At 62.7% G+C, this 14,283-nt stretch overlaps 2 protein-coding genes across 2 annotated transcripts; both read right to left on the reverse strand.

The window, feature by feature from the left end:
- Positions 1-4,355: 4,355 nt before the first annotated feature.
- Positions 4,356-9,315, reverse strand: LOC140644010 (ras-related protein Rab-11A-like). Its single transcript, XM_072846467.1, has 5 exons — positions 9,276-9,315; positions 5,170-5,365; positions 4,900-5,093; positions 4,734-4,814; positions 4,356-4,495 (listed from the first exon to the last, which is right to left on the reverse strand). Exons 1-5 carry the CDS (start codon positions 9,313-9,315, stop codon positions 4,356-4,358), a joined length of 651 nt encoding a protein of 216 aa, XP_072702568.1.
- Positions 9,316-10,064: 749 nt separating this feature from the next.
- On the reverse strand, positions 10,065-14,040 carry RAB25 (RAB25, member RAS oncogene family). Its single transcript, XM_072846607.1, has 5 exons — positions 13,526-14,040; positions 12,230-12,425; positions 11,916-12,109; positions 11,674-11,754; positions 10,065-10,895 (listed from the first exon to the last, which is right to left on the reverse strand). Exons 1-5 carry the CDS (start codon positions 13,563-13,565, stop codon positions 10,765-10,767), a joined length of 642 nt encoding a protein of 213 aa, XP_072702708.1. The 5' UTR covers positions 13,566-14,040; the 3' UTR covers positions 10,065-10,764.
- Positions 14,041-14,283: the final 243 nt, after the last annotated feature.

The following is a 14,283-nucleotide window of genomic DNA, read 5'->3' on the forward strand; positions in this document are numbered from 1 at the left end:
TTTTATTGTGGGTTTTCACATACTGTAGAAACTCAAAGTCACGTTCTGCTGTCAGTTGACCCGGTGGAAAATTCAGCCATAATTGAGCTGGGCTGACTTCGGTTTTGCCCGTGCCGTGAGGGCTGGAGACGGTGGAGGTCGGGCAGCTCCTGCCTTTACTCCCGTGTAACTCACCCGTTTCAATGGGTTACTCTACTGGAATCTGAAGTCGCTTCAGCCCTGGCAGGCTGCGGCGTTACCGCTGGATCCACTCCAGTGTGGTTTCAGGGCTGCTAATGGAGCAAATTGAAAGTCACCTCCAGTAAAGTGACGCTAACGTAAAATCTGGAGTTGTTCCGCTCCTGTCTGCGCAGGGATAAAAAACGAAGTCACCCTCCAACGGTGGCACCAGTTTACCAGGCAGCTGATGGCAGAATGTGTTTTCTGGTCTTGCGATGATGCTTTTGAAACAACTTGCAGAGAAACGGAGCGGCGAGACAGAGCAGCGCTTCGTGGCCGCAGAGATCTTATCTTGGCTCCCAGGAGCTGGGACGGAGAGACACGGTCGCAGGCTGCTTTGCTCGTGAAGCAAGTTTCACGCTTGCTCGTCTGTGAAACAATCAGCACTTTTTTTTTTCCTTTTTCCTTATGAATTCTGTTCAAGATAATCATAAAAAAGGGGAAAAAAAAATCAGGGGCCAGATCCTGTTTTGCAATTGAGGATTTGCTCCTGGGTTAAAAGCAGCGTTAAGCAAACATGAAAGGCAGCGGGCACGAGCGCTGACGAATCCCGCACTAGCAGGTCTGTTGGAGCCATGGCCGCTGCAGAGCCCGGTCATGCTGCCGTGCCACGGAGCCGACTCTGATCCCAGCCCCAGGCGAGCCAGGGAAATCCCCCCGAGCAGCCCCCGGGCATCCAGCTGCGTGGCCGGTCGGGAGCCTTTGGGGCTGCAGAGGATTTCCTCCGGCTCTGCCCCAGTATCAAAGAGATCCAGGCTCCAGCTTGCTGCCGTTGGGGCTCTGGCAAAGCCGCTCCGGTGGGATTTCCCATGTAAGAAATGAGCTAAAACGAAACCCAAGCCACTGGGCACCAGCAGCAGCCGATCTCGGCAATACCCACGCAGCAGCAGCGGCTTCCAGGGGAGCGCAGCCCTCCGCCAGCCCTTCATGGTTTTTGCTTGACCAGTACCACGTTAGCTTTCTCTCGTCCTCGCTCAAAAACGCTGTACAAGTTTGTGTGTATCCGCTTTCCCACGGATCCGGGTGCTATCGCACGGTCCTACTCCACGGTACTACCAACCTCGTGCTGAGCCAGCCAGCCACAGAGTTGCCCGGCGTTAGCCTGGCCGTCCTGACTGTGTGGCCCTTCCATTTAAAGTCCATTCCCTATTATGTTGTGTTTGCTTTTTTTTTTTTTCCTTTTCTTTTCTTTTCTCTTTTCTTTTAACGTCATAGGAAACCTGTAGTCGGGATTGTTACTATTGGAAACCGATCACATGTTCCATCCAGGTATTTTCATCTCTCCGGCGTTACGCAAAAATAAAGGCCTGAGAGAGAGATATAACCGAACATAGAAGTAGAGTTAGGCTCGTTGTCTGAGTTTTGAGGCGTATAGTATAAGGGGAGAAGGAAAAAAATTAAAATAAAATAAAAAATTAAAATAATGATGTTGCACAACTTGTAGAAAACAAAGAAGGGAAAGGGTTAATGTATTAAATGTGCTAAATTACATTAAGAACTTAATTTTATTAAAGTATTATTACTTAAGAAACTTGGTGTCTGCTCTTGGTTTCTGTCTGTTCACGCTTTAGGAGGGGGTCCGGGAGCGGTGGTTGGGAACGGGCCCCTGGCCGGGCTGAGCTCCAGGGGCGGCGGGGCCGTAACCTCCTTCTACCACCCGTCACGGGTCTCTCCCGCCCTTCGCAACACTTCTCGGGGTTAATTAGAGCAAAGGAGTTTAATTTACAAGACTAGCAGCTCCCTTGCACCAGCTGCTGTTCCCAGTCCTGCTGGCAGCAAGGTCCCGTGCCCGTGAGCCTTGTGTGCAAACCTGTGCCTTGTTTCACCCTTCGCACTACTTCATTCCAGCAGCAATCACGTAAAAGCTGGAAAACCTGGAACAAAACTGAGCTGCCGAGCCTGAAAGTGTCTCCGTGAGCCTAAATGAGCTCATCATCCCGCGTGTCCGTGCCAGTGCCTGGCTAGATGGCACGTCTGACGGCAGCCAGCCCCGAGGGATGCTTGGCTCAGCCCCCGTCCCTTTGCGGAGCCGGGGGCAGCATCCTTCCCCCGCGCACCCACCTTGCCTGGCGTCGGGGCTGACATCACCTCTTGGCACGGCGTTTCGGTGCGGGCAGATGGTGGTGCGGGAGGGGATGGCGCTTGGCAGCTCTCCGGCTGGGCTCTCCCAGCTGGTGTGGGCACGGGGCAGAGTCCGGCTGGGTGGCATAATAACTGTCACTCACCTGGGGACAGCCTCCAGCCATGGCCAGACACAAACAGGATGCGGCCAAGGATGGTCTGGCCAGCTCAGGGATGAGGCTGCCTCTGGGACAGAGAAGTGCTGCGGTGTGGGGACACGCTGCACCGGGACGGCCCAAGCCGAGGTTAAGATGCTGCCAGGGCTGGGGTGGGCGCGCTGTCGGTTGGAAAAAAAGGGGCAACCTCAACCCAAACGGGGGCCGGCACCCACGCGACGCGGCCATTTCTGCGCCCGGTTCGTGCACCCCCCACGCTCCCCTGTGCCACGGCAGCGGGATCCAACCTGCCCCTCTGAGCCTGAATTTCAAGCTCTCCCCTCCAGCCTCCCAGCAAGACACCCCCTTGCCCAGGCTACAGTCACACCTTCCTCCCTCCTCCTCCTCCTCCTCTTCCTCCGCGCCTCTCACGCCCTTCATCGCTTGGGGATGCTGCCCAGCTGCTCTGCGCCCAAGCGGGCAGAGGCGCGGGGCCAGAGCTTGGCACAGTTCCCGGCCTCAAGCAAGGACCCTGGCAGAGAGAGAAAGAGCCTCCAGCAGCAACTTTATTTGGGGATTTTGCCCAAATTCCCGTTTCATCGATAAATCGAGCCCCGAGGCAGGACCCTGGCACAGATCCTGCCGACGCGGCCAAGGGAGACGGGGTGACCCGGGGCAGCCATGGAGAGACAGAGACCACCCCGTGCTGCGATGGGGGACACGCTCCCGGCGCTGGGGTTAATGGGAAGGGACAGGCTTTCCCAGGAAGGCCACCGCAGTGCCTGCACCCCTCTTGATTGACACCTGCCAATCACCCCCTGACAGCGGCACCGGGCTCAGGCCAGTCTGTCCCAGCACCTTGGGCGATGTTTACCCTGGGAGGTTCCCGCTGTCCCCCAGGCAGGGGACCGGGGCCACTGTCACCCCGTAGGTGCAGCAGCCACTCCATCTAGTGGCAGCTGTGTCCCCAGGCCGGGCCACGCCGTCACCAGCCCCCAGCCACGAGTGGCAAAACCCTCGAGCGGAGCAGGTTCAGGTCACGCGGGAGGGTCCCCGCAGGCCGGAGCCGAGGGTCCCCGTGCGCTGGCACCAGCCACCACACAGGGGGGTGTGGGGAGGGACCAGGTGCCCACCCTCAGCACCCCATCCTCACCCTCACCCCACCAGAGCCCCAGGACCCCCTTGTCCCCTCCCCAGGGCTCCCCCAAAGGACTTGTCCCCCCCGGTCACTGCTCCAGTCCCCCTGGGCTGGGGCAGCAGTGGAAGAGGTGCAGCTTTTCCCTTTGCTGGGGCTGTGCCGCAGGCACGCCCCGAGGGGCTCACAGCGTGAAAAACCGGCTCCTTCCAGGCATGAGTGGGGTGTCACCTCCCGCACCCCACCCTGGGGTGTCCCACAGCTGCCCCAGCAGCACCCAGAGGCACGCCCAGCCCTTGGTGTTGAAGGGGCAGGGCTGGGCGCGACCGGCTGTGCTGCTGCGCGCTTCACCAGGCAAGAGAAGGGTGCACCCAGCGTCCCCCTCTGCACCCTGCCCTGAAGGGCTGCACCCAGGGGTGCCACAGAAATGTGGTGCCAAACAACGGAGTCGCAATGTTCGGGCTTGTTCAGTGCCACCCTGAGTCACCCAGTGACTCTGCCTCCAGGGCTAGAGGAAGCAGGGACACAAGGGGATGGCACGTCCCAAACCATGGGGAGAGACCCTGATGCTTTTTCCCCCCCTATTTGTGTAGGTCCTACATAAACACAGGGAGAGGAGCACACAGGCAGCATGATGGTGCACACAAGAGCAGTCGTGGAGAAGCAGCCACCGGCTCGCCCTGTTCTGGGGAGCCGCAGCGAGCAGAGGTAGAGGGTGAGAAACGCAATGCCACCATGTGGTGGGTGGTGGTGGGGGGTGCCAGGGTGGGGGCACCCCAGGGGGCTCAGATGTTCTGGCAGCAGGGTGCCTGCCTGCCCTCCTGCTGCGTGGGCAGCACCCGGATGGGCTCGATGCTCGTGGTGGGGCCAAACTCCGACTCCGGCTGCCCAGTGATCTGCCTCTGCGACACGATGCGGTAGATCTCTGCCAGCAGAGCGAGAAGAGAAGGGAAAAAAATTTTCTTTAATTATGTATTTCAGTGGGGGACCTGCCCCCTCCCGAAACACACAGCTCAAGGGATGCAAATGCCCACATCTCCCCATCCAGGGGAGCAGGATCCCACCCCAGATGTACAGCCAGGGTCCCCAGCGGGGTCCTGGGAGGACACAATGTCCGAAACCACCTCCGTTCCCCCCTCCCGCCTCTCCTGGCTGCCCCTTACCCGAGAGGATGTTGTGGAAAGCCGTCTCCACGTTGGTGGAGTCCAGAGCAGACGTCTCAAGGAAGGACAGCCCGTTCTTCTCTGCAAGGACAGGGCGAGCTCAAGCGGGTGCCATGAGCTACAGCCGCCCTGGATGGGACGGGACAGGGCAGGACGGGGGAGATACCTGCAAAGCTCCTGGCCTCGTCGGTGGGCACGGCCCGCAGGTGCCGCAGGTCGCTCTTGTTGCCCACCAGCATGATGACGATGTTGGCGTCAGCGTGGTCCTGCAGCTCCTTCAGCCAGCGCTCGGCGTTCTCGTACGTCAGGTACTTGGCGATGTCGTAGACAAGCAGAGCTCCCACCGCCCCCCGGTAGTACCTGGGGGACAGCGAGGGGGACAGGGTCACAGCAGGGCCCCAGCTGAGGGACACGGGTGGGGAGGAAGGAAACTCACGCCGAGGTGATGGCCCGGTACCGCTCCTGCCCGGCCGTGTCCCAGATCTGAGCCTTCACCGTCTTGTTGTCCACCTGGATGCTCCTTGTGGCAAACTCCACCCCGATGGTGCTCTTGCTCTCCAGGTTGAACTCATTGCGGGTGAAGCGCGAGAGCAGGTTGCTCTTCCCCACCCCAGAGTCCCCGATGAGCACAACTGGGGGGCACAAGCACAGCGTCAGCCCCCCCCGGACACCCAGCAAAGGCAGTCGCATCCTGCAATGCCGACCGACCCGGCAAACCCCGCAGCCCAGCCTGGCAGGGACGGAGGATCTCCCCATCTGCCCCCACCCCAGACCCCACCTCCATTTCATCCCGGGAGAAGCTGCCGGGCAAGGGGGCTGCAACTGTGAAGCTGCACTCGGGGAGCAGGGCCAGCAGCCTCCGCTCGTCCCGGCAGCACCGCAGCTACCTGTAAATACCCCTCAAGAAAGTTCCTGCCCAGGTCAGGGACTGGTTTCCCAGGTCAGGGACTGGTTTCCTTCCCAGCACCGGGGACGGGAAGGTGCCGTATGCACCTACGGACACAAACCAGGCAGAAAACCAGAGCCAGGACCTGGAGACAGCCAGGCCAGAGGGACCAAGCAGAACCGGGTGCCCTATTTCCAGCCCGAGCTCCAACCCTGAGGGCACACAAGAGGACTTAAAGACCCGGTCTGAAAGAAGGCATCATCATCATCATCCTCCTCCTCCTCCTCTGCTACTGGTCCAGCCCATGAGCCGGAAAGTCCCTGGGTGTGGGTTAGTTAAGTGCATTTTCTGCCTGTCCCAGATCTGACTGGTTCCTGTAAAATCTGGTGCAACAGGCTCTGGGGAGGCTTTATCACACAGCTCCCCTATCAAGTTTGTTGAGTTTATGACCCAACAGGTTTTGGGTTTTTGTTTCTTGGGTTTTTTTGTTTTCCTTTTTTTTTTTTTTTAGTTCCCCCACTGCTGATTCTGTTCATTCCCCAGGGGCACTCGAACGCGGCCTGCTTCCCACTTCACTTCGCCCACCCTTGTGGGACCAAGCTCGGGGGACGCTCCTCCCCACCGGGATCTGACGACAGCAGGGCTGCAGTCACAACCATCCAGTGACCACGCTGGGGGGAACGCCAGAGCAGCAGCGGAGGACCACGGGGTATGCCGTACCCCTGCACTCGTCACCAGGGCTGCGAAGCACGCTGCAGGATTTGCCTGGGTTTTGCAGCGAGACGCGTCTACGCTCGTTCAAGGCTCAGCAGCCACCATCCTCCAAGGATGTCACTCTGTGTCCTGGATAACCCCTTCCCCATCAGCTCCAGCTCACAGGGACTTGGCTCCGTTGCACAGGCTGGGATGCAAAGCCTCCAACAACGTAGCCACCCCCTTGCCAAAACCCTCGTTGCAGGGCAGCCAGCAAATAGCATCGCTCCGTGAAGCCCAACGGCATGTGGAGCAGCTCCCTGTGGTCACCAAAGGCAGCTGGAAGGCTCCGGAACCTTGCTGGCAACCGCCATGTCAGGGCAGCCGGCAACAGGGGGAAGGGTGGCTCCTCCGTGCAGCGCCGAGAGCCGCTGCGTGCTACGGGGAGGCCCAGGAGGACCGTGACAGCCTGGGCTACCCTGGACAAACCGGTAGAAAAATGCAGGCCAGTGATGAGCCAGGTTCGTTAACGCTTACTGAGCCTTGCTGCTTTGATATGGGCATGGTGTTTAATCAACGGGAAGTTGCTGCTTCCCCCGGCTCAACGGCCACATCCCCTATCCCGGCAGCGCTGTGCTCCAGCTGCCTCCGGCCCCAAGCACCTCCGTGGCCCGGGGACAGGAAGGCAGCGCAGCCGATGCCTGCAAGAGTCCTGGCTGCCAGGAGACGGCACTAAGTACAGCCAGGGGAAACTGAGGCACGAGCGTGTCGTGCTGCATCATCCCTGCAGCCAGCAAAAAAAAATATCGGTATGGGAAAGCCTTAGGAAACCAGGCTGGGTGAGGGAGGAAGGAGCAGAGCCAGCCCGTGCAGGGCACACGCTGACCTTGCACAGACCCCCACGGCCACGGCACACTCCTTGCGCTCCTGCGGGCTTTGTACCACGCCAGGGATGCAGGGAGGGGGTTGGATGGGGCAGGGATCCGGCAGCCGCCGGGCACCTCGGTGCAGAGAGGGTACATGCTCAGCCCCATGCCCCTGAGCTTGAAGGGCAAGAGGGACTCGAGCAGCATCCTCCACCCCACGCACAAAAGCGTTCGACAGGCTCAGTCCTTGCTGCCTCTGAACACGCAGCACGAGCTGTTTAAAGCAGAGAGCACGCACCCTGCGAGCACCGGTGAAACGTCCTTGACACATCCCGTCCCACCCCAGAGGTGGGAATGGAAGCAGCCTGGAGCTCCACGCAGGGGCCCTGAGGAAGGGTCCGAGGAGCAGCCATGCCCAGGGCTGTTTCCCATCTAGCCCGAGCCCCTCCAGCAGCATCCAGGGCCTTCCCGTGAGCACAGCTGGAATTTGCATCGTGCTTTGCAAGAGGAGAAGGCAGCTGATGCTCCCATCTCAGTGGGAATCAGGATAACGCTGCTTCAAGCGGTGGCCGTTTCTCAGGGGGAGAAGCTGGTCTCAGCAGAGCCGTCTAACCCCAGAGAGCGCTGGCCCGGCTCCGTGCCCCTAAACATTGCGTCTCCCTCGGACTTTGCTCCTACGTCAAGAGGGATGAACAGACCTTGCACGGAAAACTGAGTTCTCTTATTTTTTAAGGACTCCACAGATCACCACAAGACCGAGGAGGGGAAGGCAGAGCCCCGTGTCAAGCTGCTCTCAGCCCCGGCTCCTGCAGGATCACAGGGAAGGGACAGGCACCGCAGGAGGACAACGCGCCAGGGCCATCTCAGAGCCACGCTGCTGGTGCAGCGCTGGGCGAGACGCAAAGGGCACAGCAGTCCGAGGAGCTCCTGCCCAGGAGCCTCGCTCCGAGGCATGACCCAGCTCCAGCTGCATCAGAGTTTCCCCCTCGCCAGGTCCCAGAATAACTCCAGAGAGGAGGATTTTCCTGGGCAGGGGCCAGGGGAGGTGTGCGAGGAGCCAGGGGCTACCATCGTGCTGGCGGCTGGAATGTCTCGGGGCCTTTCGGGTAGGGCTGCACGGGGAGGCTGACTCATGGCCGGCCACCGGCTGATCTCACTCCGCGGCTTTTATCGCTCGGGAGGTTGTGACGTTGCCAAGCTGTCCCCTGGCTTCCTCCAGCACCCGCTCCGGCCACGGCACGGCAGCCGGTGCAAGGGGAAAGCTGCTAACAGCAGGGAAACCCGGTGCGTGCAGGGGATGGCGGCTGGGATGGGAACGCTCCGCAGGGGTGCTGAGCTCCTACAGCCAGGAAAACCAACACCGCACCTCCGAGGGCCCAGCCCTGTCCCCCCCTCGCGCACCGGAGAGGTCACGCCGTGACCAGTGCCAGGAAGGACAACCCCGGAGCCCCGGATCCTTTCCCTTAACTGCGGCCAGGCGAGCAGCACAGCTTTTCCTCTTGGCATCGCTCACTCAGCCCCCAGAACTGCCCCTCCTACCCCGGCCACCCAGAGGAGAGCACCCAAACCCGCTCAGGAGGGCTCAGGGGCCGGCACAGCACCCGCAGTGCCACACGGAGCAGCTTTCCCCACCACCCCTGCCTCCTTGGGCCGCCCCCGGGGACTAGCACCCTGCCACGGGCACAGCCACCCTTCCCCTGGGTGCTGCACCCAGGTGAGGGCTCCAGACTCTCCCCACAGCAGTAACGAGCTGCTTTAATGAGCACTAGGGCCACAAACAGCCACCCGCACCCAGCGGCCGCGGACCAGCTCTGTGCAAACCCTTGGACCACGGCAGCATTTCAGCCCCCACCCTGAGGCCCCAGCACCACCGATAGCCACCACCTCTCTGCCCAGCATAGGGGAGCACCCCAACCAGCTCCCCCAGGTCCCCAGCACTGGGACCCGTGTGTTCTATCCCAGTACGAGCCGAAGCCCCGGCTTCCAGCTCTATCCCGAGGGTGCTGCATGGAGGTAGCGGCACCTGCAGCAGGCTGAGACCGAGCACAGCTCATTGCAGGCATGGCCAGAGCAGCACAGGCGGGGCAGGACACCCACCTTTGAAGAGGTAGTCGTACTCATCGTCCTTGCCCCGCATCTCCCCCAGCACCACAGCCCCGCTCCCACTGGGCCAACTGGGATTTCCGGGCCTTATCCAGCGCTGGCAGGGGCTGTCCCCTGTGCACCCATTGGTGGCCACAGCCCTTCCTCCTCCACACCCATTGGTGGCCAGGGCTGCCTGTCACCGCCCAGGTGCTCACCTGGGCCAGGTAAGGGGGGAGGAATGCGGCTGCTCCCACGGGCGAGGGCTCCGCTCCCTGCTCAGCACCGCCGTGCTTTCCCGAGGGCTCTGGGGTGCGTCGCATCGGGGCGTCCTCGCGCAAAGCGCCGCACGGCAGCAGGGAAAGGCCATCACCACGTGCACATGTGCCACCGATGGGGACAGTCATGGCCGCGCTCTCCACGCAGAACCACGGACGTGAAACGGGAGCTGGGCTGATGCGTCTTGCACGGTGCAAAGGGAAAGCGAGTGCCCAGAACTAGGGGAAGACACGGAGAATCCGGCAGTAACTCTCCCATTTCCGAGGGGTTTCGGGTAACTGGCTGAGGCCAAGTCACGGTTTGGACTGATAAACTGCCAGCCGTCCCCTAGAAGCCATCGAGGCTGTGGGGACATGGACTGGGAAAGGCTGTGTGGAGAGGGGGTGCAGGGGGACCATGGCAGTGGGCTGGGCTGCTTGGGTGACCACGATCTCCAGTGTGTCATGGAGGTGGGGACCAGGGGATGGGACCACAAACACGCAGGAATTCCAGCTCAGCAAACCTGCATTTTGCAAGTCCTTTAATGGTTGCGTCACCGTTGCGCTGGACATGGAGCTGCTCCCGGGCCCCTTGGCACCAGGCTCTGCACCGAGCCCCGTCCCACCGTGCAGATGGGAGGGACCTTCGCTAGGTCCTGCCGTCACGCTCGTCCCACATCTGGGATGGGGACAGAGGTGTGCCAAGGACTGGGCACTGCCACTTCACTCCTTAGGGCTTGGGACGACCCCAGAGCAGTCCCCGGTGGGGATGGAGACCTGTGGGGACAGCCACATCCCCAGCGCGTGGCACAGGGTGGCCCCACAGGAGCAACCCCAGGGCCAGACGCAATCGGAGGGGCTCCCGTCGCTGGCGCAATCCTGGCCAGAACCGCCTGGCTCGGCACCCAGCGGTGCCTCGGGGGTATCTCCATCCTCTGCACCGCGGGTCTGGAGGGGCTGGGAGGTCCATGCGTGACGGTGGTGATGCTAATCAGGGCCCGGCAAAAACGAAGCAGACAGAGAAGAGCTCCCGGCACTGGTGCTTCTCACCATTTATGGCAGAATTTGGCCACTGTCTGGGCTGCTGGTCCCCACCGCACCAGGACGGGGGTGGCACCGCAGGCTGGGTGACACCAGCCTGTGCCGGTGGCCAGACGAGTCTGTGTGGAGGCAGACCCAGCTCTACGCCACTGGTGTGTCCCGGGGCTGCGGGGGTCCCCGGGAGCTTGCCGGGGTGCCCGGCCAGCTCAGAGGGCCACGCAGCACGGGCGCTTCTCCGTCTGCGCCGGGGCCGCGCTCTCCAGGCTCTCGCCGGCAAGCGACACCGTGTTGCTTTGGCTGCTCCTCTGCTTCTGCTTCTGCACTTTGTGGAAGATCTCTGCAAAACAGGAGGTGCCGGGGGGGTCTGTGTGTCAGCCAAGGGCCCCCGGGGACGCAGGGACAGCTTTGAGCCCGCAGGCCCCGTTGCTCGCCTGCTGTTTGGCACGCCGGTGGCTCTCCTTCCCCTTTATGCAGCAGAAGGGACGAGTTGAGGGGTGACAAGGGAGCAGGTCCCCCAAGCTGCATCCCTGCGGTGCCTGGGGAACACCCTGCGCTTGGGCAATTTCCTCTTGCCCAACCCGGGATTAGTGCTTCACCCTGTGCCAGGGCTGGGAGCTCGCCGGGCCAGGCGGGCTCGGCACGGCACGGCACGGCACGGCACACCTCGGCACACCTCGCTGCGCTCCTGCCCTGATGCTGCTGGCTGCCATTCCTGGAGAGGTGCTCCTGGCCAAGCATCACCCCTGTCCCTCCCCGTCCCCCCAGGACCCCACGGCTGGTTCAGCAGGGTGCTGGAGACGTTGAGTCAGGAGCCCAGGACAACAGGAAGGGGACCGGGGATTACAGGGGGAGAAGGAGCCCCCAGCACTTCGGGGCTGCCTGCGGGCCGTGAGAACAAAGCCATGGGGTGCAGAGAGCGAAACGCCCAGCACGAAAGGCCGGAAACCAAACCAGCCAGAAAGACGACTCTGAAACCAGCCCCAAAGAGCTCACGTGGAGCAGGAGAGAGGAGAGACGCGCCGCGCATCCTCTGCCCAGCCCTGTGTCCCCGGTAAGGGACCCTGCCATGCCCCGGTCCCCAGGACCCCGCTGCACCATGGTGCCAGTGCATGTACCCTTCAGGATGGTCTCGAACGCCTGCTCGACGTTGGTGGAGTCCAGCGCCGAGGTCTCGACAAAGAGCAGCCCGTTGTTGTCTGCAAGGAGAGGAGTCGCCCGAGACAATGCAGACCCCGGCGAGGGCACGGCTCCATTTTGGAGCCCCTTTAGAGATGTTCAGGTGCCCGCGTTGGTGCGGGTCCCCGCTACCGGGGAGGTTCCCAAGCCCCCAGCCCCGTGGCAGGGTGTCAGCCCGTACCTGCAAACATTTTCGCCTCCTCCATGGGCACCTCCCGAGCCTGCGCGAGGTCGGTCTTGTTCCCCACCAGCATGACGACGATGCTGGCCTCAGCGTGGTCGTACAGCTCCTTCAGCCAGCGGTCCACCACATTGTACGTCTGGTGCTTGGTGATGTCAAAGACGACCAGGGCACCCACGGCCCCCCGGTAATACCTATGGGAGAACCCCACCATCACCCCACACTCTGGACACCCCCCACAGCGTCCTCACCCGTGGGGCTCATCACCACCCAGGTACGAGGGCGAGCCCTGGTTTCAGGCGTCCCATCCTTACGCAGAGGTGATGGCGCGGTACCGCTCCAGCCCGGCCGTGTCCCAGATCTGAGCCTTCACCGCGGCGTCTCCCACCAGGATGGTGCGGGTGGAGAACTCCACGCCGATGGTGGTGCGGCTGTCGTGGTTGAACTCGTTGCGGGTGAAGCGGGAGAGCAGGTTGGTTTTGCCCACCCCGGACTCCCCGATCAGGACAACTGTGGAAGGAAGGGAGAAAGCCCACTGGAGCTGTCGAGGAGGGGAGAGGGCTGCTCCAAGCCACGTCACATTTATTCAAATAACCCTTTCTGACCTGAGCCAGACCAGCCAGCAGCTCGTTGCCTTGGCACTGTGGCAGCCAGACCACCCCAGCTGCTGGCACAGGGTGCACGGGCATCCCCCATTGCCTGATGACCCCAGGGCATGGAGGCTGGGCAGGCATGTGGGTAATAATGCCCGGCACGGTCACTCCTTCGGCAAACGGGGGTCCCGTCCCCGCGTCACGAGCTCCCAGCCCCTCGAGCGCGGCTGAGCCACCTTGGCTGAGCCCACCCATGCTCCTGGTCTGCTGGCGTGGCCCCAGTGCTGTTCGGGGGGGTCACGGCTACCAGGCTCTGGGCAGCAGGAGCAGGGCGAGGATGCTGGCAAGCCCCAGGTCACCGCGCTGTGGTGGGCGCCCAGGACTGGCGGCACACCGGTGCCTCTCCGTCTCCGCTTGCCCAAGGGGAGCACCTAGGTCCAGCGGGGTCTGGCTGGTGGCACCCGGCAGAGACGCAGGACGCCGGGGCCCCGTGCCTGCAGAGCTCAAGCTGGGGGGCATGAGGCCGTGCCCCTGTTTCTCCAGCCCAGGTTTGACCCCTGCGTCCTCTGCGTGTGCCACCACCCAGGACACCGCAAGCAGAAGGACTTTCAAATGCCTGCCGCTCTCAGGGGTTAATGGGCTCGCACGGCATTTTATGTCTCGCACGCTCAGCCCCGGCCGTCTCAGCCCCCACCGCGCACCAGCAATTCGCCCGGCGTCCCACGCGTGCAGCCTGGGGGTGGGCATGGGTCTCCCCGTGCCTCCGCGGACCCCGGTGCCGTTTGCCAACCCTGACCTCGCTGCCGTCAGCCGGGAACGCGGCCGAGGCCGGTGCCTGCTCCCCGATCCCCTGACCCTTTGCAGCTCCTGGCACACACTAGACCTGCGGGGATGGTCAACAACATCCCAGTTTGGGACAGCCCTGGGGGGAAGGCACCCCAATTCCCGCCCCGCAGCCCCTGGCCTCCCACTCCATCCCTTTTGGGGAGAGGGATTTGCATCGAGCCCAGGACTCACCCTTGAAGACAAAGTTATAATCCTCCTCGGCGCTGCCCATGTCGCCCCGGCTGCCACGCGCCCTTGCCGGGGCCACCGCCGCTCCGTTTCCTCCTTCCCGCTGCACAGCCTCGAGCAGACGGTGCAGGGCGGGCCGGGCTCCGAGAGCCGCTGAGGGAGGAGATGGAGGGGGCAAAGTTTCCTCTCTGTCGGGGAGCGAGCGGGGAGCGAGCAGGGTCCGGGGGAGCAAGTAGGGTCTGGGGGAGCGACGGCAAGGCTGGCCGGGTTGGCGGTGCAGCGTGGCCGGTTGACTCAAGGGGTGGGACTGGGTGTCGCAGCACAGGTTGGGCAGGTAGTGTCACCCCTGGGACTGTCACGGGGTGGCCGGAGGAGGAGCTGGGGCCTGATCCTGGCTGCTGAGGCCGGCGCAGGGTGCAGCGCGGGGCAGGCTGGGGCAGCGGGCAGGGCAGGCAGCGCGGGCAGCCAGGCCAGGAGCAGAGCCCCCGGCTCAGCCCGGCTCCAACCGGCTGCGAACGCGTTTCCTCGCCTCTGCTGCCATCATGTGAAAGCCAGGGAAACTGGGGAAGGGAAGGAGCCCCCGCCACCCCCTGCTACCCCAATGCAGCCGGGCAGGGTGCGGGGGACTCGGCTCTGTTGTACCCACTCCCACTTGACACGAGCCCCTCGCAGCCCCTGCCCTGTTCTTCCCCAGGGCGATGGCCCATCGCGGAGCTACGGGCAGCCCCAAAGGCACCCCCAGCCCGGCCGGGCGTGCGTTC

Source organism: Ciconia boyciana, chromosome 26, assembly GCF_034638445.1.
Source record: "Ciconia boyciana chromosome 26, ASM3463844v1, whole genome shotgun sequence".
Classification (NCBI taxonomy): domain Eukaryota; kingdom Metazoa; phylum Chordata; class Aves; order Ciconiiformes; family Ciconiidae; genus Ciconia; species Ciconia boyciana.

Bases quoted from the DNA above. Each gene is read 5' to 3' on its own strand.
- LOC140644010 (XM_072846467.1), bottom strand. From the start codon at position 9,315: ATGCGGGGCAAGGACGATGAGTACGACTACCTCTTCAAAG. The intron at 5,366-9,275 runs GTGGGTGTCCTG...TGTGCCCCCCAG, and splicing joins GTACGACTACCTCTTCAAAG to TTGTGCTCATCGGGGACTCT. The intron at 4,496-4,733 runs GTAAGGGGCAGC...CTCTGCTGGCAG, and splicing joins TTTCCACAACATCCTCTCGG to AGATCTACCGCATCGTGTCG.
- RAB25 (XM_072846607.1), bottom strand. From the start codon at position 13,565: ATGGGCAGCGCCGAGGAGGATTATAACTTTGTCTTCAAGG. The intron at 12,426-13,525 runs GTGAGTCCTGGG...TTCCTTCCACAG, and splicing joins TTATAACTTTGTCTTCAAGG to TTGTCCTGATCGGGGAGTCC. The intron at 11,755-11,915 runs GTACGGGCTGAC...CTCTCCTTGCAG, and splicing joins GGAGGCGAAAATGTTTGCAG to ACAACAACGGGCTGCTCTTT.